Source organism: Trichosurus vulpecula, chromosome 3 (assembly GCF_011100635.1).
Source record: "Trichosurus vulpecula isolate mTriVul1 chromosome 3, mTriVul1.pri, whole genome shotgun sequence".
Taxonomy (NCBI): domain Eukaryota; kingdom Metazoa; phylum Chordata; class Mammalia; order Diprotodontia; family Phalangeridae; genus Trichosurus; species Trichosurus vulpecula.
Window position 1 is genome coordinate 36,692,542 of NC_050575.1, and position 27,547 is coordinate 36,720,088.

At 37.4% G+C, this 27,547-nt stretch overlaps 1 protein-coding gene and 1 pseudogene across 5 annotated transcripts in view; both read right to left on the reverse strand.

Annotated features, from left to right (window-relative positions):
• The window catches only part of MIA2 (MIA SH3 domain ER export factor 2), a 130,461-nt gene extending 103,351 nt beyond the window's left edge, over positions 1 to 27,110 (reverse strand). For 4 of the 5 annotated variants that reach the window (XM_036750635.1, XM_036750633.1, XM_036750634.1 and 1 more), the window contains exons 1-6: positions 26,817 to 27,110; positions 23,772 to 23,905; positions 17,494 to 17,580; positions 8,692 to 9,934; positions 7,048 to 7,134; positions 201 to 280 (exon numbers count right to left, since the gene is read on the reverse strand). In XM_036750635.1, the coding sequence (XP_036606530.1) occupies positions 201 to 280; positions 7,048 to 7,134; positions 8,692 to 9,934; positions 17,494 to 17,580; positions 23,772 to 23,905; positions 26,817 to 26,931 (1,746 nt within the window). In that variant the 5' untranslated portion in view covers positions 26,932 to 27,110. The remainder of the gene's footprint in view (positions 1 to 200; positions 281 to 7,047; positions 7,135 to 8,691; positions 9,935 to 17,493; positions 17,581 to 23,771; positions 23,906 to 26,816) is intronic. The other variant, XM_036750632.1, reaches the window with a different exon arrangement.
• LOC118841114 lies at positions 18,939 to 19,870 on the reverse strand (annotated as a pseudogene).
• Positions 27,111 to 27,547: the final 437 nt, after the last annotated feature.

Here is a 27,547-nt window from a genome sequence, read left to right on the forward strand (position 1 = left end):
TGTTCATTCCATATTTTGTATTCCTTCCAGGCTAACTCATTTATTTTTATTTTATTTTCATTGCAAAAAGATACCTATGTTCAGTTCAACAACTCATTATGAAAAGTGAAAAATAACTGTTTAAAATAAACTATGCAATTAGAAATCACATTGTGAGAAATTTTTCTTTAGTGATATAGATATGAAAAAAGAATATTTACCTTTTCTGCAGAAATCAGGAGGTCATGCATTTTAATCTGAAGTAAATATTCAAGTATCTGAAACTCATATGCATCTTCTGCTAATTATTAGGAAAGAAAAGATGTTTACATTTCAAATTATATTGCTTGTGGATCTGTTTGTCTTCTCTAGTTGTCTCATAGAGTAGAGAATGATTCTTACTGTTTGGGGGAATGTCCTTTTTAAAGTGAGGAGCTATCTAATGAGAAGTTCTTGTTTAAAAGAATATTTTCCAGAGAACCATGGATTTCGACCTGAGCAGGTACAGGAAACATTGATACGGAGAAATTTTTTCATTTTTTGTTTCTATCATCATTTGTTTTCCAGGTAAGTTCCATTTTGTACCTCTCTAATTATTGGGCCATTTCATAAAGAATTTAAAAAAAAAATAGACTCTTGTTAGTCAACTTCTGTCTACCTCAGTTTTCTCATCTGTAAAATGAAGACAATAACAACACATCCCAGTGTTAATGCAATGATAAAATGAGATAATATTTGTAAATCATTTTGCAAACCTTAAAGCACTATACAAATGCTAGTTATTATTATTATTACTATTATTATTATTAATTACAGAGGTTGTATCTTCCACTGCCCCTTCACATCTTTTTTCCACTTAGGAAAAACTGTAATTCCCATCAGCACCCTTGCCAATAAGGAGCTACACCAGCAACAGAACATGCCTACTCTATTTAGGACTAGCCTAGCTGAGTTCCAAATGACTCATCTCCAGTAGTCTGGCCATTTAGTAATGAATTTTTTGGTGATGGTAACATTGGAGAAGAGAAAAACACAAAATGGTCCCCAGTTCACCTTTCTTTTAGTGTGACAGCAACAGAGTGGAAGAAAGGGGTCTGAGGCTAAGAATCACAGCATTTAGTTAATCTATGATAATTTATCTATTAGAATTCTAAATGTGACATCTTTGTCTGGTGATCAAAGAGTGGAAATACTAGGAAACCAAGAGCCAAAAGGAAAGTTGTAGCTAAATGTGAGGGTGACTTAAAAGTCTTCCTTGGAGAGGCAAATGAAGTTAGAGGAGGTGGTTCATATGTGTTCAAAGGCAACAAGAAACAGAAATTCATGGGATATTTGGTTATTCCATATTGTAGTACTCATGACAAGCACTTGCAAAAAGAACACCATGAAAATGATTAAAGCTTGTATAGTAACAACCGTTGCAGGGAATGATGAGGTAAAAAAAAATTCTAACCAAAGTATAGCCCCTTCTCACAAGCTTCTAGGGACTAATAAGATTGCTCCATGGGAAAGATGGAGGGAGAGGATTGATGACTTTCTCCACACACACACCCTCAGGTATTGATGTCATTAGTACCTGGACACTTATGGGAGCAGCTACATAAGACTTGATAAAACCATCTGAATTAATCAACATGTATTTTGACACTCAATGATGGCAGTGAAAAGGAAAGGACATTGAAAAACATGTATTTTAGGAGTGAGAAACAAGCCAAGCCAAAAGCCAACGCATAAACATCACACCTGAAACTTATGAATATTTTTTCCCCAGAAAAGATCATAGACATGGTGAGTACTGAATACTGTTAACAAAAGCGAGACTGATTGTGTTTTAACAGACAGGAATCAATTCATTACTGCTGTAGAAATTATTCCTACATCAGCTGTCTGTGTATTGCCAGATAGGGATCTTTTTAGAGGAAGGATCAAAATTAATACAAAAGCAGGAGAAAGAATAAAAATGAGAAGCAGATACAGCATGCAAAGAAACAGTTCTAACCTAATGCATTTAAATAAACTATTGATCCTTACTTCCAATAAAAATGGGTGGTGTAAGGGAATCAATATTTAGATTATAGTAATTTCCTAGAAAAAAAGTCTAATGTATCAATTGCCATAGAAGATCAAAAGAACCTAGAATCACCTTAGCTTGCCAAGTTGGGTGATAGAGCAGTGAAGGGCAACTCCATTTTATAATATAAATTCTCACGGAGGAGAATTGTGGAAGATTTTAATATTATAACCTCGTAAAATAGCAAAAAGCAGTGGAGGGAAAATAAATTTAAAGAAAGCTTGGGAACAGACTCAATGGGTCATTTAAGGATGAAAATGGAAAGACAAAAAACACCAGCCAAATATATAGTAAAAGATTTCTATAATAAATTCTTTTTTTTTGCCATCAGGGATCGTTGGCCACCAAATTTGAGTTTTAATATGAGTTCTAGACATACTACATAAAGAAAAAGAAATGACATTAAAGAAAAAACAGGAAAAACAACTGTATTAAAAATTAAGTATACAGAAAGTAGGTCTATGTTAGAAGTAACATAATTGGGGCAGCTAGGTGGTGCAGTGAGTAGAGCATCAGCCCTAGAGTCAGGACCTTGGGCAGGCCACTTAACCCCAATTGCCCTGCCAAAAAGCAAAGAAAAAAATGTACTTTGAAAAAAACTTAGAAGCATGAGTTGGACTTGGAATCAGGAAGACCTGGGTTCAAATCCTGTCTCAGACACTAAGTCTGTGACCCTGTGTAAGCTTATGACTCAGTTTCCTCATCTGTAAGATAGGGATAGGGCAGACTTGATGGCCTTTCAAATATCTTCCAGCTCTTAATTGAGTATCCTACAACACTATTATTACCCTAAAAACATAACCAACAAAAATATTAATAATCACTGACCCATCGCTATAAAATTTTTATGATAATAATCTACACAGACACTGAGCTTATCCCTTGATGAAGTCATGAAAAGGGAACATGCAGGTTTTAGCAAATTACATTCTACAATAGACGACATCTTTATAGTCAAACGATTCAACCAAAAAAATGTAAAGAATACAAGATCCTACTTTGCTGACTACAAGAAGCAATATTCTGCCTTAATGACTCTCCTGTGATGAAAGGTCTTCCATACCTATACTAAAATCATACAACATTTCTTTAAAAATGTTATAGAGATAACTTTGTTGAATCACACACCCGTGATCAAGATCAACTGAGGCATAAAATAGGATGACATGTTTTCCAAAGCTGTTTGCCACTTTCATGGAGCACATCCAGTGTAGCATCCAAATCAAAGAGAACTACCTTCCCACAGATGATGAATGCTCCTGACTGTGGATGACTTTGTGCTGATTACATCAAGCATCAGAACAATGCAGAGCCTCCTAGATGAGGTTCACAATCACTTTAAAGAGTTCGACCTAACTATAGAAAAAACCAAGTAAATGCTGAATTTCTAGAGTTCAAACTACGATATTCAATTGAATGAACAACTCACAGAGATGATCTAAGTGGGTATATCTAGGAAAGAGAGCTTAAATTAACATTCATTTGAACCCAGAATTAAGCAGGAGAAAGTGAGTGGGTTGGATTTCCTTCAAGAAATAGCAGAGCTTCTATATAATGACCCTCAAAATACCCCCAGAAACAAAGGCCCATCTTTTTATTAACAATATTTGACTTCCAGTGTCGTATGACCATAGGACATGGAACACTGAATTTTCAAAAAGTGGAAAATGGGTAATAGAGGGCAGTAGCTGAGAGATGCACGGTGAGTGTGAATAGGTTAGTAAATGTAGCCAACGAGGAACATCAAAGAAGAATGGAAGCAAAAGATATGACAGAAATGTACAGTAGAATCACAGATGGGCTGGTCACATAGTAATGGAGAGTGATTGCAGGTGGACAGCTTGAATACTCCACCAGTATCCTTGTGGTAGCAGTAGAAAGCAAGAAGGGCCTCCAATATGCTCAGGGGATTCCCCTGGGGTGAATTTATGGGAGTACATAAACAAGAGTTACACAGGTTTGGCAGGTGTGGAGGGGCTGTGATTTGTATCACTGAAAGGAAAGGGAAAGGAAAGAGAATTTATTAAGCACCTACTATGTGCCAGACACTGTGCTAAGTGCTTTTTACAAATATTACTCTGTAAGGTAAGTGCTATCATTACACTCATTTTACAATTGAGGAAACTGAGAAAAACAGAGATTAAGTAACTTCCCCAGAGTCCCACAGGCTGGCCTCAGGTTTTCCTAACTTCAGGCCTAGCACTCTATCCATTGCACCACTTCTTAGAGGAAATATACAAATACAATATACCAAAATATACAAATTGAGAATATACCAAATGGATACAAATTGTATCCATTTGATAGTACTTGAGTATTCCCCTAGTGATGTTTTATCATCTGGTGAGTAAGTGAATGAATGATGGAGTATCAGTCTCTGAAGAACTGAAGTTGAAGATCACCCAGAGTAATGGAGAAGTACAATGGTGGACGTGAGCAGGCTACAATATATTACAAAAGTGGAAATGGATGGTAGAAGTGCCCTAAAGATGCCATCAGACAACTATATGACTGGAAAAAAATGATTAACCAGCTATATAGCAAGAGTGAGAAATAATTAAAGGATTACCCTCATGCTCTGATGGTGTTCACACAATGTCAAGAGATTGAAAGGAAGGGCTCCCTGTGTATTAGGAGAACCTTCTGTGGTGTATTCAAAGGATGTAGACAAGAATCATATAGGATGGACAGTCACGAATGGTGTGCCTACTGCATTGTCGTTGGGAATATTCACATGGATGAAATAACAGGTTCATTAAGTATTAAAGAACTACCTAAGAAGCCATTTAATAATTTCCTAAGTGATTGATATTTGTGCCTCTCAATGATCCTGTGAGGCAACATAGCATAGCGAATAAAAGCTGAACTTTGGGTCAAAAAGACCCGGTTAAATCTTGCCTCTGACACTTAATATCTATCTCATCTTGGGCAAGTCATGTTATATAATTCTTCTTTATTTAAAATGCCACCTATTTGTTTTATGATGGTGGAAGTCCCTGAATACCTTGACATCTTAATATAGAAAGATAAAACAATCGTTATTTAGAGCCTCTTTATTTTCTAAGAGATAAATTTACGTTATGGGCAGCTAGGTGGTACAGTGGATAGAGCTCTAGGGTCTGAAGTCAGGAAGACTCATCCTCTTGAGTTCAAATGTGACCTCAGACACTTACTAGCTGTGTGACCCTGGGCAAGTCATTTAACCCTGTTTGCCTCAGTTTCCTCATCTGTAAAATGAACTGGAGAAGGAAATGGCAAACCACTCCAGCACCTTTGCCAAGAAAACTCCAAATGGGGTCAGGAAGAGTCAGATATGACTGAAATGACTAAACAACAACAACAATTTTAATTAGTATTGCTTTCAGTTTATGTCTCAAATACCAAAGGCTTAAATAAGTTAAATCGCAAAATTTAATTTCTGCTTGAACTTCCTTATAATCTCATACATTCAAAGAAATGCTTAATTACTGAAATTCCTTTTCTGTAAAACTATATAAAGTATACTATTATATATAGTAAAAGTATAGAATATACTATTATTTACTTTTGGAACTCTTGGACATCAAGAATATTTTGAATGATTCAAAATACAATCTGTTCTTTGCTTCTTTAAAAGAAATTGTTCCCATAAAGAAGACACTATAAGGGGATGACAAAGGGAATTATAATCTACATATTTGAAGAACTATGTGGCGTTTTTTTTTTGGTGGGGGAAGGAAGATGTTGGACCAGAGACTATTAAAGAGCCTCCCACTACAAGTGAAGGTCAACGCCTGGTCTGTAAGTTATAGTTTTAGAATGTTGCTCAGGCAATGAAATTTTGAGTGGTTTTGCCCCGAGTTATATAGCCAATGTATGTCAGAGGAAGAACTTGAATGCCAGTCTTCCTGCCTCAGAGCCTGGTTCTCTAACCACCACTTCACAAAGCCACAAAGCCTACATAACCTTTGCTTTAAGGAATTGTCTTACTTGGTAAGTTCCTCAAATGCATTTCTTGCTGGTAGACTCTGGCTATCAAATTCATTCTTGCCAGTACTTTCACTATTATCTCCATGTGCTCAATACCTGGTTTTCTGAACTAAACATCACATTCATGAGACTCTTGATTGTGTCAGGGAGTATTAGCATGTTGTCTACCAAAAGAAAACTGATTTAGTTCTTGATACACGTGCAATTTAGCTTTAATAGCACCCGTAGTCAGAAGGGAAAATTATCTTCTAAAAATTAGGTGAAACATACTGGTTTTTCTTAGAAAAAAATTAGGATCGTAGATGGAGAGTAGAAAGGGACCTCAGAGGCCATCTAGTCCAATCTCCTCATTTTACAGTTGAGAAAACTGAGGTCCACAGAGGTTAAGTGACTTGAGCAAAGCAACAACTAGTGACAGGTTCCATCATAATTCACTTTTTCTCTTTCAGGTTTTCTATCAAACTGATGAACCACAACATTATTTAAATTGTCATTCACATTCATTATTCAATATGTTAATGTACCTGGAGCTTGTAACTACAAGTGGTTTCTAATACCATTTATACAAGGTATCATTTCAATAATCTGCAGACTTTTCACTAAAGAGAGGAAGGCATCCTTTTCTTTAATAACTACTTTTTTTTAAAGGTTAGAATGGTAAGCTCTAGAAATCTGAATAGTTGTTCTGGATCAGCTAATAATAATAATAATAGCTAGGATTTGCAGAGCACTTTACAAGTATCATCCCATTTGATCCTCACAACAACCATGGGAGGTAGGTGCCATTATTATCTCCATGATACAGGATGGGAGGAAACGGAGGCATACAGAGATTAAATGACTTTCTAGAGTCATCCAGCTAGGAAGTGTTGGAGGCAAGCTTTGAACTCAGGTCTTCCTAACTCCAGACCCAGAGCTGCCTCTACATTTTCTATTTCTGATTTTTAAAATGAATCCTGATGGATTATCTTGGTGAATGTAAACAGCATCATTAGCTTCACTGTGAGAAGAGCCATCTATTTTATTACCTTTAGCACCGTTCCTCTCAGGAGTGGAAGATGGAGAGTTTTCTCCTTGTTGCCACTGAGATTCCTCTTTATGTTTCATTTTAGAGTCTGAAAATAAAAAAGAAAAGATATTTTTATGTTACTCACTAAGAATGGGATAAACCTATATTAGTCCTCTCTAGATCAAGTTTATTAGCCCAGTGATAGAGCTTTTGCTTCTGACAGTTTCTTTGTTCTCTTGACTCATATTCAGATTGGGGACCATGAAGAAAAAAAATGAAGCATAGGAGCAACTCCCCTACCCCACTCTTACTCCTACACCTTTCTAGTTCTGAAAGCATAATCAAATTAATGCAGCCATTGCTACTGGGAAAAGTGTGTCAATCTGTTCCTCTATGGCTGCATTCATCATTCCTGTAAATTTCCAAAGCAAAACATTCCTCCCCTAAAATAGATTGTTTCCTCCTATTAGAATATAAGCTCCTTGAGTATAGGGGCTATTTTTGTGTCTCTTACATTTATCATAGTGCTAGGCACATAGTTGGCATTTAGTAAATACTTTTTTATCCATTCATTTGAACCATTCATAAAATGATTAATGAAGAAAGGAAACTCCAATATTTTTAAATGTCACTTTTGTCCCTCAATTTTTTTTTACATCATTAAGTTCTAAACTAAGTGGTACAGTAGATAGAGTTCTAGGCCTCATGTCAGGAAAACCTGAGTTCAGTTCCAGCCCCAGACGCTAGCTGTAGGACCATGGGAAAGTCACTTAACTTTTGTCTGCCTTGGTTTCCTTAGTTGTAAAACGAGGATAATAATAGCACCCACCTCCCAGAGTTGTTATGAGGATCAAATGAAATGCCAATATTTGTAAAGTGTTTTACAAGTGTAACAACAATTTGGCTAGCAGCAGCTGTTGTGGGATGTAAGACCCAACAAGACCAGCAACAAGAGCTGCCAGGACAGGTTCTTTTGATCTGCTTTACTAAGGAAAGTAACTTTAAGGGGTTAACAATCTCACTTTAATCCAACATACAAATATCATTCACTTAGTTCAGGAGGAAAAGCCAGCACCCTGAAATTCAAAAGAAAGCCTGGGGAGGGGCGGGAAGGGCTCTTAACAAAGGCTGCCCAGAGTCTCTTCAAGTCACAGGACTACACTCTTCCATTGAGTTTGTATACCTTGTTCAGGGCCTGAAGGGATTCACACTAATCAGCAAAAGGGTGTGAGCCTAGGGCTTTGTACCTGGTAAGGCTTAATGAAAGGCATTTGATTATTTTAGCATTTCTAAAAGAGAAAATGGTGAAAAAAAAAAAAAAAAGTCCTGCCTTAATTACCGATACAACAAGCAATCATGAGCCCTAGAGTAAGTTAAAATATAAAAGAGCAGTGATAAATGATGTTTATGCTTCTTGGGAAGCAACAGATTCCTGGAATTTTTCTCTTTAATATCTCAGAAAATAGGGGGCAGCTAGGTGGCGCAGTGAGTAGAGCACCAGCTCCAGAGTCAGGAGGACCTGAGTTCAAATCCAGCCTCAGACACTTGACACATGTACTAGCTGTGTGACCTTGGGCAAGTCACTTAACCCCAATTGCCTTGCCAAAAAAGCCAAAAAAAAATCTTAGAAAATAAAACAGATTCCAAATATTTTCATACCAACCTGACTGACTGTTTTTGGTTTTCGACCTAACTTCCACATCTTCTCTGATTTGACTTTCACTTGATAATTCTTCTGTTTTATCAATTGCAAATGGTTTATCTTGACCCCAAAATTTTTTGAAAAATGGTGACTTGGTTTCTTTGGGAATATTGTGGGAGTTCAAAGGTTTATCAGCATTATCCAACAGTGTTTCCAAATAAGGTGAAGTATCAGAATCTCCTGGCTCCTGCAAAACCCTTTCCTTGTCTGTTTGATGTTTAATTTCCCCAGTTTCATCAGTTTCTCTTTCTTCATTATTGTCAAGGTCAAAATCACTTGATGAAAGATTTTCATTATCATTTCCTCCACTACTGTCTTCTCTTTCTTGTTTATCTGTTTTCTTTTGCTCTTTTTTGGGATACGCAAAGTACAGCAAATCAAACCAACTTGGCTGAAGAGCTGGGTGATCATTTGTCTTGTGCTCCTCTACTTCTGATGGTTTTTCTGTATGTGGAACTATGGGTTCTTGATTGGATGGAACAGTGATGGGAATGTCTTCTAGTAGTGAAGCATTCTCTAGTAGTGAAGTATTTTCTTCAGATGATAACTTAAATCCTAGATCCCTTTGGCCAAAACCAAAATATGCTATAAAGTCATCATCGAGCCAGGAAGTTGTCTGAGCATCAGGTACTTCTTCGAGCTCAGGTTCTGGTGCAGGTTCTTCTAGCGGACCAGGATCAAACTCTGATGTAGGGTCTAACTCATGCTTTTCTAGAGGCTGGTCAATATTTAACTCTTTTAAGTCATTTTCATCACTTACAGCTATTTCTCTACTGAGAAATGAACTTTCCTGTTGTGGTTCAGCAGCTGATTCAAAAGTCTCTCCTTTGACTTTTCTGCTTCCCAGACCAAACCATCCTGTAACCCAAGAAGATGATGGAAGATCCACTTGGGCAACATGACTTGGAGATTCTTGACTGGTAGCACTCTCCATTAAACTCTCAGGTTCTTCTTTTCCCCAGACTCCTGATTCATCTGTACTTCTGATATTTTCTGCACTGTCTGTTGTTGGGGATTGGTTATCTAATTCAGTATTTTCAGGATTTAAGTAAATTTCAGGTGTTCTCTGGAATTCACTTCCATCTGTATTAGATTCTTGGTTTTCTTCTTCTACATCTGAATAATCAGTTACTTCGTCATCATTGTATAACTCTTCTTTTTCAAACACATAGTTCAGTTCATGAAGACAAATGAAGTCCGATTCCTAAAAGAATGATACAGTTTTATATTACTGGGGAAAATGTACTAAATAACCTAAATCATTTCATGGATGAATATCTTTCTCGTTCTTAAATGTTTCCACAGCCTTCTTCAGTAATATATGTCATAGGTATCATTTGTTTACAGTTAGCAAATTATTTTCTGTAGCTAATATGAGGTATATAAAGTTGAGACTAAGTTTCATGTTCTGATCATTATGTATGTAATCTATATAATAGGCTCTTACAAACTTAAAAATAATCAGTGAAGTTATTCCTCAGACTTTGCATTTCCAGGCTAGGCAATTCTGTTTTTAAAATAGATCCTCATGGATCTTTTTTTCTTCTTATCCTTGTTGTTCTCTAAACAACTGCACATTTTCTAAATAGTGTACCTTTTAACTAAAAGAGCATTCTAGAAAGGACTACAGACATATTTACCAAACAATTCTTTTTAAATACTTACATTTAAAAAATATTTTAAAATGTTATTTAACTTCTGAAAAATTGACCATTTTATGTGGATACAATAAACAGAACATATATCCAATCCCACATAGGAGTTTGGTCTAATATTTAACCATATTTCTACAGTTATATTCAGAATTGGAGGCACCTTGAGTTCTTAAGTGGATCTCAGCAGTCTTATAAATCACTGTCCATTAAAAAAGTCCAGAGAGAACAAAAGTCTTGTTTCTCTTTGATCCCTTGTTAATCCTTCTCTCTTCTTTTATTTTTTTTAATGGGCCTTCTACACTAGTCTTTGTGGCTTTTCCATGTTATTTTGGGGGGTGAGGGGTGGGGAGAGGGGATTAGAATTGTAGAATTATTCTCTTCTTCTGCAGTTTACCCTGGGAATCTCATCTCAAATAAGTATTTCTTCTATGTATTAGGCATTTGATATTGGTTAAAAAATAGGAGAGAGGTTGATCATTGGGAAATATTAAGTACACAGAATACAGAAACAAATCTATCTAGTAGCCCAATGTTCAACCAACCCAAAGACCACAGCTACTGAGGTAAGAACTCACTATTTAACAAAACTTGCAGGGAAAACTGGAAAAGCAGTCTGGCAGAAATTAGGTATTGACCAACATCTTACAACTCCCAATAGATACATAACTTAGACTTAAAGGTTTGCTTTATGAACAAATTAGACGAGCAAGGAAGAAATGCATAGGCAAACCATGTAGCCAATACAATTCAGAATCCTAAATCTATTACCCATCTGGAACCTTTCTCCTCCTCCATTGTGACCACTATGAAATTGCTTGTGTTAGCTGCTGTTTGGATATAAAGCTATTGAAAAGCTATGTGCTACTGTGTTGGACCATTCTTTGCAGTCTGTCTTCAGCTGCTGTTCTACCTCTTCCAAGGTTGGGGGTGCAGGTAGGAGGGAAAGAAGGTTGTCATCTCTTCATATCCCCAAGGTCTATATGAGTTTTTTTGAGATTTAAACTCAGATGAGTAAGAGAAATTAAATTTGTCTTCCAAAATTATTTTGTTTCTTCCTCACTACTACTCTCTGACCTCTATTCTATGACATAAGTTAGAAAATTCTTTTCAACTAATTTCTATTCTCATAATGCCAAATGTGGTCCACACAAATTTCACCTTGGGAGCAAGCCTGAATCAGGTGGAGCATGTTTATTTGGTCATGTACTCTTCTGCTTGAAACCTTTCACTGGCTTTCTATGGACAATTTAGTGTGGGGGAGGGAAAGGGAAGAAGTATTTATATAGAGCCTACTATGTGCCAAGAACTGTGCTAAATGCTTTTGACAAATATTTCATTTGAGTAAAATTTAATTTAGTAAAAATTAAAACTATTGTCTGGTATACAAAATCCTCCATGATCTGGTACCACATTGCCTTTCCTTCCTTATTTCATACCACTCCCCACACCTATTCTAGCCAAACTATACCAGTCTCTGTCACCCACACAAATCCTACACTTTCCTTTTGCTGTGCAATTGTCCAAAATGCTCCTTATACCTCACAATCCTATTTCCTTTACTTTTCTCCTCTTTGGCTATTGTATTCCTGTCTACCCATTAAAGTCCAATGTAAATACTACCTTTTCCAGTAAGCCTTTCCTGTTTTTTTCCAATGAATAATGAAATTTCCCCTCTCGGACTTCATGTAATACTATGCTTTTATCTATGAATTTATCATTTATTACTATGTTATAGTTATTTGTGTATTAATCAGATCCCTCTACTAGATCATAAATTTCACGAGAGCATAGATCTTGTCTCATTTAAACAGATCTTCCCAGAACTAAACATATTAAGGGCATACAGCAGGCACTTAATCGATTTTGTTGAACCGTTGAATTAGAAGGCAGAACCTCTTTGGGAAAATCAAAGTTATTATTGTACAGTCACTCCTCTCTATTTATCATGCACCATCCCCCCAATTCATAGAACCACCTTCCTGTCTAAGAAAGTATTAACAACACATCCTACAAAGTAGAAAGTACAGAAAATCCCCTGCTTGAGTTAGCAAATTCAACCTTGCTGGAGAGAAAATCAATCAGATGTTAATGATCTACAAAGCTATTGACATAAAGGAGTATGTACTTCAGAGATATTTTTTTATGTGTATTTGCTGCTGCTCTTAGTACATGTCTTAAATTACAGTCCCTTCTGTAGCTGTACACATAACACCTGGCATGGTGTTTTAAGTCTGCAAAATACTTCACAAATATAATCTCGTTCTGTCCTCACAACAACCCTGAAAGGTAAGTGCCATTATCATCCCTATTTTACAGAGGAGGGAACTGAAACAGACAGAGGTTAAACAACTTGTCTCTAGGGTCACACAACTTGGAAGTATCTGAGGTTGGAGTAGAATTCAGGTATTCCTGACTCCAGGTCCAAAGCTCTATCTACGGCTCCCTACCCCAGCTGCCTACCTGTAGGATATCCATATAAAGTTTAAATCTTACATGGAAGGCATTTACAAAATCACTGGTATTTTGTCATATTCATATACCACAACTTAGTCAACCATTCTTCAACTGATGGGCAATTTAGTTTCTAGTTCTTTGCCACCACAGACACACATGAAAACTGCTACTCATACTTTTGAACTGTAGGACCTTTTCCTATTTTTTGATCTTTTTTTTTTATATAGGAATAGCTATAGGTATACATGAGTTAAAAGATATTCACTGTTCAGTAACTTTTTGTGTGTGATTCCAAATTACTTTCCAGAATGGTTTTACTCATTCACAGGTCCACCAACAGTACATCAATGTCTCTGTTTTCACACACCCCTCTATTTTCCTTTTTTGTTATCTTTGTCAATATGATGGGTATGAGGTTGAAAGATTTATATGAATTGATGCACAGTAAGCTAAGCAAAACCAGAAAAAAAATGTACACTATAACATCAATATTATAGAAATGAACAATTTTAAGGACTTTTATAAATTGATGAATAAAATGAGCCAGAATGAAGAAAAGAATTTATATAACAACAATGTAAAGACAAACACCTTTGAAATCTGTAATGCACTATGATCAATACAATGACCATTCATGATTCCAAAGGATCAATAATAAAACATACTATGGTGACAGATTGAGGATACAGATTGAGACATATACTAATAGATATATATATTATATACAAATATATGTATATATTTGCATGCAGACATTGAAGGAATTTGTTTTCCTTGATTCTGTATACATATAAGCCCCTTAGAGGGAAGTATATTTATGTGTCAGGGTGGGTTTTGGGGGGTGGGATCCTGAGTCATTTTTGAGTCATTACTGAAAAGCCTTCAAGATTGAGCAAAGTCCAATAGCAGCCCATAGCTACAAATTTAAAGGTTACTTATATGTAATCTAGGTTGATTTGGGCATGCCCAGGTTGGGGATAGCCTTCTTTGATTGGTCGCCTACATCTTTAAAACTGGCTAACTTGAGTCATTCACTCTCTTTCTTTTCAGCAACTCTTACGTGATCTGCTGTATCCAGAGGATGAAGATTCCAGTCCACACATAATAAAGACATCTTGTACTGAGATAGTGAGAAGGGAAGGACAATCATTCCTCTACCCCCACTTTTACAATGGTTTCTGGGCCTGGGGGTACTTTTTATGTTTTGTGTTGCTTGTCCTCCTCAGTTTCAGGTGCCAGGTGTGATCCCCACAGGACACTGGACTTCAAGCCATGGCATCCTTAGAGCCAGTATTGCCAGGTGAAATGACGCAGCCAGCTAGCCTAGTATGGAAGCCCTGAGAAGCTAGAGTGCCGGGGACTCAAACCTGGGAGGTGGTAGATTTTGGACTTAGAACTGGGATTGTATAGAAAAGAGCTAAATTATGAACCTGTCCTCCTTCCTCTCCCCAGAGGAAGAGGCAGTGGTACAAAGGTGAGAGGGCAGAAAGCAGGATTATGCCTGGGATAGAGAGGTGTCTGGGTGTCTCTGCAAATGGCTCCAGCCTCCACCAATGGTGTTTCCCCTCAAATAGAAGGGGTGTTCCCCCTCAAATAGAGGGGGTGTTCCCCTATACCCCAATTCCATTCAGCCACCCAGCTTTTATGCAGAAATACTTACTTCAAGATATCAGATAAACTAACTCCCCTACCAAATGGGAGGCATAGTCCTCTTTCCTACGTTTTGCCTCCTCAGACTCTGGAGAAGGGAAGGAGATTGTTTAGTCATTTTTTTTCAGTTGTGTCCAATTCTGTGTGATCCCATTTGGGGTTTTCTTGGCAAAGATATTGTAGCGGTTTGCCATTTCCCTCTCCAGCTCATTTTATAGATGAGGAAACTGAGGAAAAACAGGGTTAAGTGGCTTGCCCAGGGTCACACAGCTAGTAAGTATCTGAGACCAGATTTGAACTCGAGAAGATGAGTCTTCCTGACTCCAGGCCCTGGCACTTTATTCACTGTACCACCTCGCTGCCCTAATTTTCAGGAGTTATTGTCATTTTAATGGAACTTGTCTTCAAATATGGTGCCAGAAATCTATATTGTTAAATAACTTTTTTATAAGTAAGAAAATCTTTTAATATGTGTATATATGTATATATGTGTGTGTATACACACACATACACACACACACACTAACCTCCAACTCTCCAGAGCACAACTGAGAACTAAGAAGTAAGCAAAAATAATTAGACAATTCTGAAGGACCTATGGAAGGCAGATGCTGTGTTAGACTCTGAAGTTCACATAAATCTGAAGGACCTCCTTCAATTTCTAGGGTTTGCCAAGTATTACTGCTACCTCCTTTCCCATTTGGTCACCTTGACTATACCTCTCACAAACTTGTTAAAGAAATAATAAAATTTTAAGTAATCTGTTGCTCCCAAGTAAGCAGTTGCACACTCATTCCCCAACCCAGCCTACTCCGTCAGTTACTTTGGAGAAAGATCCATCTAACATGGCAGGAAGGATAGTGGGAAAAGGGGAATTTAGGATCAGGATCCTTGATGTCAAATGGAAAATTTATGCCGTGGAAGACCAAACCTAGGAATCTCCAGAGAACGTTAACGTTCTTGCATTGATGGAAAATCCAGGGAAAGAAATCTGGGATCCCAAGGAAGTATACTAATTAGATATACTAATAGTAAAGATGGTATCTCTCTCCAAATTCTAGTGGGCCATTTCCTGTAAAATGGAAGGAAGAACATGGATGGCATGATTTTCTTCTCCTTCCAATGGAGGTTGCACAGAGGTACACAGTGTTGTTCAGTAAGCTGTCTTCTTCCCAGACAATTCTTAGCTTCAAGCACAAATGACCAACACCTGGGCTCCTGACAGCTAATTTTTGTCCTGGTCCTCCTAGTTCTTACAGTCTACAGTATCTGCTCCATTCCCCTTACTCTAATCCAGTTAATATTTTGATGTGACTCTCTCAGTTTAGATGTTGTCCTGACTCCTTCCATTCTCCCCATCTGTAGATCTCTCTCCCCAGCTACCTAAGTACAGTACCCTGTCTGTAATGTCTCTAATAACTGGCCCTTTGCTTCCTGCTACGTATGAGAGGATGTCACATCACTCTGAGTTTTGGTAAAAGTGAAGTTTCCAAATACAAAGAGACATATTTTAATTCTTCCACTTAACCCAGATAATTTCCACTAACTGCAGTGAGAGTTTCAGATGAAAGAGATGAAAGATCTACTAGATAAAAATAAGAATTTGGTTGTGACAAACCAGGAGTTATTTTGTTTTATTAAATACAAAGCATACAACAGGAAGAAGCATTATTCAGATAGAGAGGAAAGGTGTTTTGTTTTGTTTATTGTCCAAGTTTGGACGATAAATACTCAAATGACTCCTAAAGAGATCTCTTGGTTCAAATGCTTTACATAATGAGTAGTTGGGGTTTCCCAAGGCTCTGTCATGAGCCTTCTTCTCTTCTCCTTCTACACCATTTCATTTGGTGACCTCATCAGCTCCCATGGGTTTATTTATTATCTGTATGCAGAAGACTCTCAGATCTACTTCTCTCTCAATCCTCCAGTCTCGAATCCCCAATTGCCCATTAAACCTCTCCAACTAAATATCCCACATACATTTTAAACTCAGCATGACCAAAACTGAACTCTGTCTTTTCCCTCAAATCTAATCCTCTTCATAACTTTACTGTTACTGCTAAAGGGTACCACCATTTTCCCAGTCTCCCAGGCTCACAACCTGTCATTCTCAACTCCTTACCCTCACTCTCCTTATCTAATTAGTGGTCAAATCCTGCGCTTTTCTATATACCCCCTCCTTTCCAATGACACTGCAATCACTGTAGTGAAGGTCTTCCTCACCTCACATCTCAGCTATTACAGTAGCCTGCTGGTCGATTTACTTGCCACAAGTCTCTGCCTGCTCCAATCCATCCTCTTTTCAGCAGTCAAACCAATCTTACTAAAATGCAGGTCTGATCATATCACTTCCATATTCAATAATCTGTAATTGTTCCCTGTTACCTCCAGAATCAAACATAAAATCTTCTGTTTGGTTTTCAAAACCCTCCATAACCTTCTTATCTTTCCTGCTTCTTCTACCTTACTCCCCTTGATATACTCTGTGATCCAGTGACAGTGACCTCCTTGGTGTTTCTCATAAGCACATGGTGTTCCAGGTTCCTCACTCAGAACATTTTTACTGTCTGTCCCCCATGTCTAGAACATTCTTCATCCTCATTTCCACCTCCTATATTCCCTGGCTTCCTTCAAGTCTCAGCCTTTCCTAGTTCTTAATCTTAGTGTCTTCCTTCTGATATCACTATTTATATATGTATATGTGTATATATATATATGTGTATATACATATGTAAAATATGGTACTTTATATATGAATATACATATACTTACTTTGTTTGTACATAGTTTTTTGCATGCTCGTCTCTCCCATTAGACTGTGACTATTTTTGCATTTATTTGTAGCCTTAGTGCTAGTGTCTGGAATATAGTAGGTATTTAAAAAACCCTAGCTGGCCAGCTTGAAAAGCATGTAACTAATGAGAATTGAAAAACATGGCATAAGAATGCTATGATATAAGAATAATTTTAAGATTAATTAGAAAGAACGGAGGTTTATACTCACTTTAGTTGGCACTTTAACTTCTTCAGAAATGAATACCTCCTCAACTTGGATTGCATCTTTGGGAAAATATCCAAAATCCTTTCCTTTCTATAAAATTAAGAAAAATAATATTTCAAAAAAAATTTTCCCCTTAAAGCAACGAAGACTATTGACCCTCATTCTCTCCCACAATTTTTAAAGAATTGTTTTTTCACTCACAGAGTTGTTTTTTTTACACACCTAAGGTCCCCAAGTCCTGTGAATGCTTTATTCTCTGTTCCAAAAACATGATTCTCCAAAGAGAAGTCAACATTCAAGGTAATTTTACAAAACATCCCCTTGCCCTCCCTTTCATTCTGCCATAACCCAATACAGACACCATATAACATCTGAGACAGAGACCCAGTGGCTTCTGTCTCATTTAACCTTCTGAAGTAACTGGCAATCCCTTAGAGCCATCTGGGGTGGAGGAAGCAGAGGTTGCAGAGGGGATTCAGGTGGTTCTATCTTCCTTCCTAAGCTTATTTCCTTGAGGAAACATACCCAATACAGGAGGAGGGGACTCAGGAGGCATTGTGGAGCAGAGGAGGAGAGATCATTAACAGTACAATGTCTGAATGTCTTTCCATCTGTGCCCAATGAACCTTTTGCTGGGCTAGAAAACTCTCTTCGCGCACTCTTGCAAAGCCTATCCCATCAGACTATGCCTCCTAATATTGTCTGAGAGTGGGAGGTAGGATCCCCTTAGGGATCCTTATTAGCAGGGGAGAGTGGTTCTTAAAGATGAGGGATGTGGGGGGGGGGGTTCCTCCATTAACTGAGATCTTGATTATTGATGGTCATCCCTCCCACTTTACTCTACTGACCTTCAAGGACTAGGTGCTAACAATCCTCATCCACTTGGACGGGTGTTTGTTCTAATCCAAATTAATCTTCAGTGTTTCCACTCAGGCTGTTGGAAATGCCCTTCTGACTGCAAACTTGCCTGAGCCCTTCCAACTCTGTATTTTCTCTGAAGGTATCCACCATCTTGTATCTGTCTTTTCTTGAGTACAGTGGCCAAGGAACTAAGGTTCTCGGTGTCTCTATATCACTTGATCCCTAGAGATATTTGACTCTAGATCTTTGCCAGAGGCTTCCCTAATCCACTCCCATCAAACCCTTGGAACTCAATGTCTATCCACAACTCAGTCTCCTGTGTGGCTCAGTTACCTAGAACACATCCTTTTCTTAAGGTTACTCAATAGCTCCCACTACAAAGCATTCTTCCCTTTCCTTCTCCCTTGATTTTACTCTGATCATATCCCACAATTCTGCTTCCACTCTCCCTTCCTGCCTGGAAATCCAGTCTCTTTCCCACCCCATGCTCCCTAGGTCTCCTCCTCCTCTGGCAGTACAATCCCCTTCAGCCCCTGGTGGAGGGAGGGAAGGTCCCTAAAGGTCCTCCCCTCTACCTACCCAGGGCATCACTCAGAAGGATAGTAGGGGGCATCCCTATGGTAGTTGTAGTCTGAGCACACCTTCTGGAGCAGCCCATACTCTGTGCTGTAGAAAGTGATATAGAAACAGATGACCTTGAAGGGCTTGGAGCAGTTCCACGTAGCTGAGCTCTGCATGTGGTCCTGGGAGCAGGTTTTGCATGGTCGTGAGTGCAGAGTGAAGTCCAACGGCCTTGATCCACCTTCTCCCATTCCACCCGGTAATTGGAACTCTTGGATGCTTTGGCTTCAGTGAAGATCTGCTGCTCTTGGTGGAACTCCACAGTTTTGCTGGGGGGCACTAAGTTGATGAGATGTTCCCTTGGCCAGTGGCATTATGCTGGAAGTGGACACTGAAGGCACCATTGCCATGGGCCACAATCTTCCCTGTGACCAGGAGATTCAGTGCCACTGTCTTGATGTTGGGATAGAATTCACCCCAGACAAAGATTTTTTTTCAGCTTGGCAAGAGATATGGTACTATGATGGGTATGGGCAGGGAGCTGTCCTGGATTCTCCCATGAGTACCCTGGTGGGGCCAACAGCCCAAGGAGTATGGAGCTGGTGATCTTACAGGACTTGGGGGAGAAATGTCTCTCCCCCACTCCGAGGAACTCAGGACTAAGGTTGTCCCTCAGCATTGTCATGTTCAGGGTCATCAGAGTCATAGGAGGCGTTATCTTGGCCACAGATGACCTTTCTGAAGGGCGCTACTGATCCCTTTGAAATACTTTTCCTTCTTCCTGCCATTATCAGAGATTGTGTATCCATCTTTATATTATTAGCACAATGCCTGGCACATACTAGGTGCTTAATAAATGCTTATTGATTGACTGGACTCCCCCTACCAGGTGAGTGTCCTGGACCAGATAAAGGCTGCCCTGCACCAGGAACATGAAGCAGCAGAGAGTAAGCTGCATCTTCCTTTTCCCCCTTCCTCTTGGGGTACACCCCATCCTCTTTATCTATCCCTCTCTGTTAGGCTCACAGTTCCACTCTCCAGTTCCCTGCTACTCACAGAGTTTTAATCTTATTGCCTCAAATTGTTTCCAAAATGGATTGGCCTCAATACCCCTGAGAAAGAGGCAAACTATATATACATATATATGAACATATATATGTATATACATATATATAAAAGCACTTCACACCTTATAAGCTATTGACAAGTTCACATAACAACTCTCAAAAAAACAGTGTTCAAGTTGTCAAAGAAAAAATTCTGTACTCTGCATTATAAGCAGAAGCCTGCCAGAAACAGCTGCTATTAATTTATAATCAATCTAAATCTAAGTCCTATCCTACTTATAAAAATGTCCAAACTGAGTTTCCTTGTGCCCTCAATTGTCTAACCCAAATAATTTTGAGGTCCTAATTTATAAGGTTTTTAAACAAAGTGTATTTCACAATCAAAATTGGGCAAAGGCAGAGTTCAGTTAGGTAACAGTTCAGTTAACAATTGGCTTTTTCCAACAGAATAATAGCAATTTAATTTTCAACCCACATTTAGAAAATCATTTTCCTAAAACATTTAATCTTCCGTTTGACCACTCCCTTCAAGAGTGCTCCTTTCTAGAGGATCAAAGGTGAACCCAAGAGATCTTTTACTCTGATCATTACCCTAATCTGGTCAAAGAATAGAGAAAGAACCTACTCCTCTTAGGTGAATCAGTTAAGGGCCCCCTGCCCTAGTCTGGTCACAGCTGTAATTGTTTCAAGGGAACAGTCATTCCTGGGCTAATCAGAGAGAAGGGAGGAGATAGTTAATAGAGAATTGTTAGTTAAAGAAAGACTGATAAAGTTTCGCTTTCAGACTAAGATAATTTTTAAATGTTTTCTTAATATTTGTAAAGGAGAGAAGGAGGAGGAGGATAGAGGATAGCTTGTTGCTTCTACAATGTGACAAAGAAAATATCCAGATGCTAAAATGTCTTTGTTTTAAGTATAGAAGTCAGGAGAGATAGGCAATTTGTATTAAATTTTATTCCCTTCCTTGCCATTCCTCATTCCTACCACAATGTACTCTGTGCGCAACAAAGGCAAATTCATAAATCCAGGGTTGCCATAGCATTCACCTGGCTTAGATACAGCACAGATGGGAACGTTACACTCCCAGAATTCAGGGTAGGGTAAGTGTTTTAGTTTCTGAGCAAAGAATAAGAGACAGGAGAGCCATATCTGAGTGAACTAGTCTGTGTCCTTGATCCATCTCCAAACAAAAGAAAAGAGGACCAGTTTGCATTATGCTTTTCTCAGGTTGTGTGTGTGACTACTCCCAGTTTAGTTCAAATGAAACATTCTGTGAGACTGGGGAGCCCTCTCAGCTTCTTTCACACAGCTTCCTTAGTCTATTTCCTGCCCCAAGATTAAAAGAACCTACTGTATTTTGGTCCTCTGATGCCAGCAGTGCTATCACTCGCTGGGGTGGCAATTGCTACAGTTACTTTAATTCCAGACAGCCTGTAGTACTGTGCCTAAATTAAGCTACCAGTAGATCATTTTATTTATTTATTTATTTTTTTTTTTTTTTTTTTTTGCTTTTTGGCAGGGCAATTGGGGTTAAGTGACTTGCCCAAGGTCACACAGCTAGTACATGTGTCAAGTGTCTGAGGCCGGATTTGAACTCAGGTCCTCCTGACTCCAGGGCCGGTGCTCTACTGACTGCGCCACCTAGCTGCCCCAAGATCATCTTATTTAGGTTCTTATGCTTTCTAATAAATTTTGCACCTTCAGAACATGGTGGGTCTAAGAATAATATTCTTCTTTTCCCCTTGGCTCCTCAGGCAGGCCCAGACCTACCAGAAGATATCATTTTTGTTCAGTCATTTTTCTGTCATATCCAACTCTTTGTGACCTCATTTGGGGTTTTCTTGACAAAGATACTGGAATAGCTTGCCATTTCCTTCTCCATCTCATTTTGCAAAGGAGGAAACTAAGGCAAACAGGGCTAAGTGACTTACCCATGGTCATACAGCTAGTAAGTTTCTCAGGCCAGATTTGAACTCAGGAAGATGAGTCTTCCTGACTCCCTGGCCTGGCACTCTATCCACACTGCACCACTAAGCTGCAGTATTAGCTTAGATACATGACCTAAATATAAAAAGGATCATAGGGTTATGAATCTAGAGCTGAAAAGGGATCTCAGAGGTCATCTTAAGAACAGCCAGATGATACAGTGGATAGGAAAAACTCAGGATGACCTGAGTTCAAATTCAAGTTCAAATATCCTAGATAAATCACTTAACCTTTGTCTGCTTAAATTTCCTCATCTTCACAATGGGGATAATAAATAGCAACTACTTCCAAGGGTTATTGTGAGGGATAAGCAAGGATAATATTTGTAAAAGTTCTTTGTAAGCTTTAAAGTCAAATTCAAGTGCAAGCTATTGTTATTATCAGTCAAACTACCTTATTTTAAATGTAACACTAGATATTTCTATGGAAGAACAGGATTCTTCCTAGTCTTTTCCAAATCACCCCATCCTTTCAAGTGAAAAAGAAGGGGGTGGAAGTAGGGAGCAGAGTTTAGTCTCTGGGACCAGTGTTCACACCATCAACAATCCAACTTCATTGGGGTCAGGGAATCTCTGATGAGTTCTGAAGTCAAGTTTAAAGATTCTGCTTGAAAGTTATCAGGTCATCATGTAATTAAACTGTTAACTCAATAGCCCAAAGGAAAATGTTTTAACTTCCCATGCCAGAAATACAGGACCCCTAGCATAGACAATCTATGAAATACAAAACAAAAAACCCTTAGGGCTATCCCTCTGTATACAGTAGGATCTCAAGTAACAACATGTCTGAAAAAAGAAAGGAACAAATTCTTCTATAAAACAATATGACTTACACATGACCATAAATGGGTTAGAGAATAATAAGACCTTCTGCTCAGTTAGGGCAATCCCTAATTCAGTGATCGGTCATGATTGAAGAATGCTTTAGGTGAAGAATGATTTCTACCTCTCAGTAGAAAGGTGGTACACAAGAGATTTGAAATGAAGGTTGTTGCCTACATGCTGATTTGTTTTGATCAACTTTACTTATTAGAAGGAAGAGGGTGGAACCAGTAGGAAATGTTGGTGATTTTTTTTAAATCATCAAATGACTTTTTTTTTTTTGAGATACAATGCAAATCCTGAAGCAAGAAGATGAAATCAAGACAAGAACAGCAGCCAAAACTTTCTGATGTGTAAATCAGATGTTCAAGCTGAGTAAAATGGTATATGGTCCTTGAGATGAAGAGGCAGAGTTTCAGTTTTAAACAGTGGCCATGCTTGCTAACACTATACATATTCAGTGAGGAAAGCACCTATCTTTAGCTATTCTGTCATCCTTATACAACTTGGTAACAAGATTATTAGTCATGACATTTTTTGATGAAGAGACAATGATACAGAGTTATACAGACATGTTTGCCTCTGAAAGCATTAATCATTAATTTATTCATGTTAATGACTCAGGAAGGCAGTCTGAAGCAATAAGGCTTTTGTGAACCTCAATCCTCTGGACTTTGGGCTGAATAGCAGTTGTTTTCCCTATAAAAAATACACTTCTCTCTTTCCTAGGCAATGATTCTTTCACTAGAAGACTTCTATAGTAACATATCCATTCTCTTTTGACAGAAAGTATATCTTTGAATCTAATGTATAGTTCCATTCTTTCCCACAAGTTTGGAGGTTTTGTTAATATTTACAAAGTGCTTTCATAACTTTAGATGAAAGTTCTTCTAGAAGTGCAAAATATATTTTACTTATCTTAGTCCTATCTCATCCTAGATATCCAACCATTGGTTCTGAATTCAGTGTTGAATAAGATACTTACACTTCCTGCCCACAAATCTTCTCTTTCTCCTGAAAGTTTGGCATAAACAGATATCTCTTCTCCCGTCTTGAAGTTCAAGTATTGACAGTCAGGTCCTTCATAATCTCTTATGGCTACTGCTCTGCTTAGTAAAGCTATATAAACATTCAAAGAAAATACACATTTTAAACACTAATATTTAAAAATGTTCTACCTCTAGTCTCTTCTTACTTCAAGCTGTCCATCATATCACTTGCCAGGTTAATTTTCTTTCTTTCTTTCTCTCTCTCTTTCCATTTTTCTTTTTTAGAATCAATTGGGGTTAAGTGTCTTGCCCAGGGTCACACAGTTAGAAAGTTTCTGAGGCCAGATTTGAACTGAGGTCCATCCTGATTGCAGGGCAGGTACTCTGTTTCCTGCACTACCTAGCTGCCCCCCAGATTAATTTTCAAAACACTAGTTTCATCAAATCATTCCCCTATTTAAAAATCTCCAATGGTTCCCTACTGCATATCCAACTTTTTCTGTCACAACTATCCAACAGTCTTTTTACTCTCCTCTGAACACACTGTGTGCATTGCTGGTTAGTGTAACTTTGGGTTGTTCTCCCTACCTGTGCCAAGACTTCAGAAGACAGATGACAAAGCATGTTATTCATCTCCTGATAGAAGGTTGTTTGGTGAATCCAAGTTATATGATAAGGATGTGGATATGGAGATTTTGATGATTTATTTTGCTTGACAATACTTAAGTTTTTACAAAGATTATATTTTTCTGATTTTTATTTGTGGGGAAAGGGGTTTGGGAAGGAGGAGGCTGTTGCAAAAAAAAGAGAGAAAAGAAATAAAAGAGCTCATTCGAGCATCTTAAAAAATGTTCAAACAGAAATATAAGAAAGTTCAGAGGGAAACAGACAACAAAGCTTTGAAAGCAACATGCTGAATTTATCATATGATTTTTAAAAAACATTCTATACAAAAATTTGTAATTTCCCTTATAATTCATTTTTTATGTTTTACTTTCTATGTGCAAGTTTTCTTTTTTTGGTGTTTGGTAAATTCAGAATAAAAAAAAATTTAAGAAAGTAGGGTTTGTATAATGGAAAAAGCTCTGGATTTGGAGTCAAAGAGCTGGAGCTAAAATCCCAGCTCTATTTACTAAATGTATGGCCTTGGGCAAGTCACTTAACCTATATGCATCTCAAGTTCCACATCTGTAAAATGAGAGGATTGGACTGATCTATACGGTCCCTTCTAGCTCAAAATCTGAACATCCATCATCCACTAGATGAATTTAAGGTTTTTTCCAATAATTCTGACAAATCCTACTGAAAGTCCTTTGGGGTATAGCTAAGTCCTTGCTCAACTGCTCTACAACAAATCAATCTTTCTCTATTTCTACGGTCTTAATGGTGCATTACTCATATTATAGTATTAATTATTTCATATGTGTTAAGTCTTGCTCCCTAATCTATATAAATAATTTGAGGGCAAGAAATATGTTTTACATTTCTCTCCTATTCCCCTTAGCCCACAAGAGAACCTCCAAAAAAAATTTATTGAATGAGTAATTTACAAAATGCCTAAGATTAATCCCTTCAACACGAAGATAATGTATGGCATGTGTATATATAGTAATCATTGAAATAAATTCATACTTACAGTAGCAGTGTTCCTCAGTGAAAAATTGATTTAATAAGACCACTAATTAAATTTAAATATCACATGAAATTGCACAAATTGGAATGTCTTTTATATTGTTGATCTAAACCAGAGATTTCAAACACAAGGCCCATAGGCTACTCCCAAGTTCAGCCCAAACCAGATTAAAATGGAATGGGGAAATATTTAAGAAAATAAATAAAAATTCAATAGAATGTAGACACTGTTAACATGTGGTCAATATGCAGCCAAAAGATCCTTACATATGGTTTAGTGGTCCTGTTTCTATTTGAAATTGACATCGCTAGTCTAAACTATGATTCTATAGATATGAAAATGTGAGAAAAATAGAAATTTGAGACAGGAAATTAATTACGAATGAGCAGGTGACTAATAAATCTCGTTCCTCACTTTAGTTTACTTTTCAGAAAAGGAATTAAGAAAAGTTCTTTTTCAAAAGTTTAGAAATAAAGGTTATATTATCAGATAGATGATAATTACTTATTTGAAGCCATTCTGATCTATTAGGCTACAATTATACCACATAACATTAGGAGACCTGGGTTCAAGAAAACACCTCAGATTATGTTGATCATGGGCAGTTATTTACCCACTCAGAATATTAGGTCCCAGCTCTGTAAAATGGGGAGAATAGTAACAACTCAAAAGTTGTTGTGAGCATGGAATGATGAATGCAAACAGAGTACTTTGCAAATTAGAGGGCACTATACTGTCAACTTAAAGGCAGATGTAATAACCAAAATATTGTTGTAGTACATTTAGAAAGAAAACCAAACTTGCATTGCTCGTATACATAAACGAAATCATGAGAGAAACCTTTGATATCAGTTAAAGGTTTGCATGAGGAATACATGAAAAATTAATAATGAACCCCTGAGGGTCAGGGATGCTAAAATTTACACACACACACACACACACACACACACACACACACACACACACACACAATAGTATAAATCTTGGTGGCTCAAATACATTGAGACTCAGAACATGGTTGAAAATAAAAATAAAGCTTTTGTTGTATAAATCAGAAAGAGTACAAACACAAAGTAATTTAATGTCTTTATGTGCTCCAGTAAACAAAATGGTGAATAAGTGGGAAAATGAAATGGAAAATAATCAAGTACATTTTAAAATGCTAACAAATTTGATTGTGATAACTGGGAAAACCTCTATATCATCTGAATTTATACTGAACTTTGACCATTTGACCATTTCTGTGAGGTAGTGCCACAGAATGCTTCCTTTCTAATATTTTTCACAATCTACAAAGTTAACCTTTATAACCTCATCTTTTCCCCAATGGTATATCAATATCTATACCAAATATTTTCATTTTAATATTTATGCTATGTATTTATGTTTCTATTCTCAATATACTTACTTTCACACTCCACATCTCCGCAGTTTTTAAACTCTGCCAGCAGTGTTGTACTCTCCGAGCTCTTTATCAAGGAAATGATTAGAAGGAAAATTCTGTGAACTCCAAACTGTCCCATGACAAAACAGAAAATAGTAATTCAAAAAACATTCAAAATGTATTATTCGCATAAGAATACTGTCTCCAAAACAAGAGATGCATTTTTCATCTACTATAACAAAAAGTTTTTTAAAACCTTTGGCAGATATATTTCCTTTCTGTTTGCCAGTTTAGCTTACTGGATAAATGCTCTCTTTCTCAATCTGCATTGACAGCTAGTTAGATAACACACCAGTATTTAATTATTAACAGATTTGTTTACTTTGGCTAATATTTTTTACAAAGGTAGCCCGTATAAATCCGTCTCATTTAAAGCTACACTGAATTTCAGCATGGATTTCTTTGAATGTATAGCAACAAAATCTCTTCCTGTTAATCTTCAGAAAAGTCAATCAAGAGTATTAATTGATTATTTACATGTGTATAATGCTGCTTTTAGCTGTAGGTTGGATATGCAGAGTCAGTAATAACTTGTCTAAAGAAAATGATCCATTTTTCTGATTATCACGGGGAAAGCTGTTAAAAATATAATTATAAGAAATAATTTTTAATTATATTGCAAGGTATATTTATTCGTACTTAATCTAAACAAAGAAAATCAACTCAATTAGACTTCAATTTCACACTACAGTAGC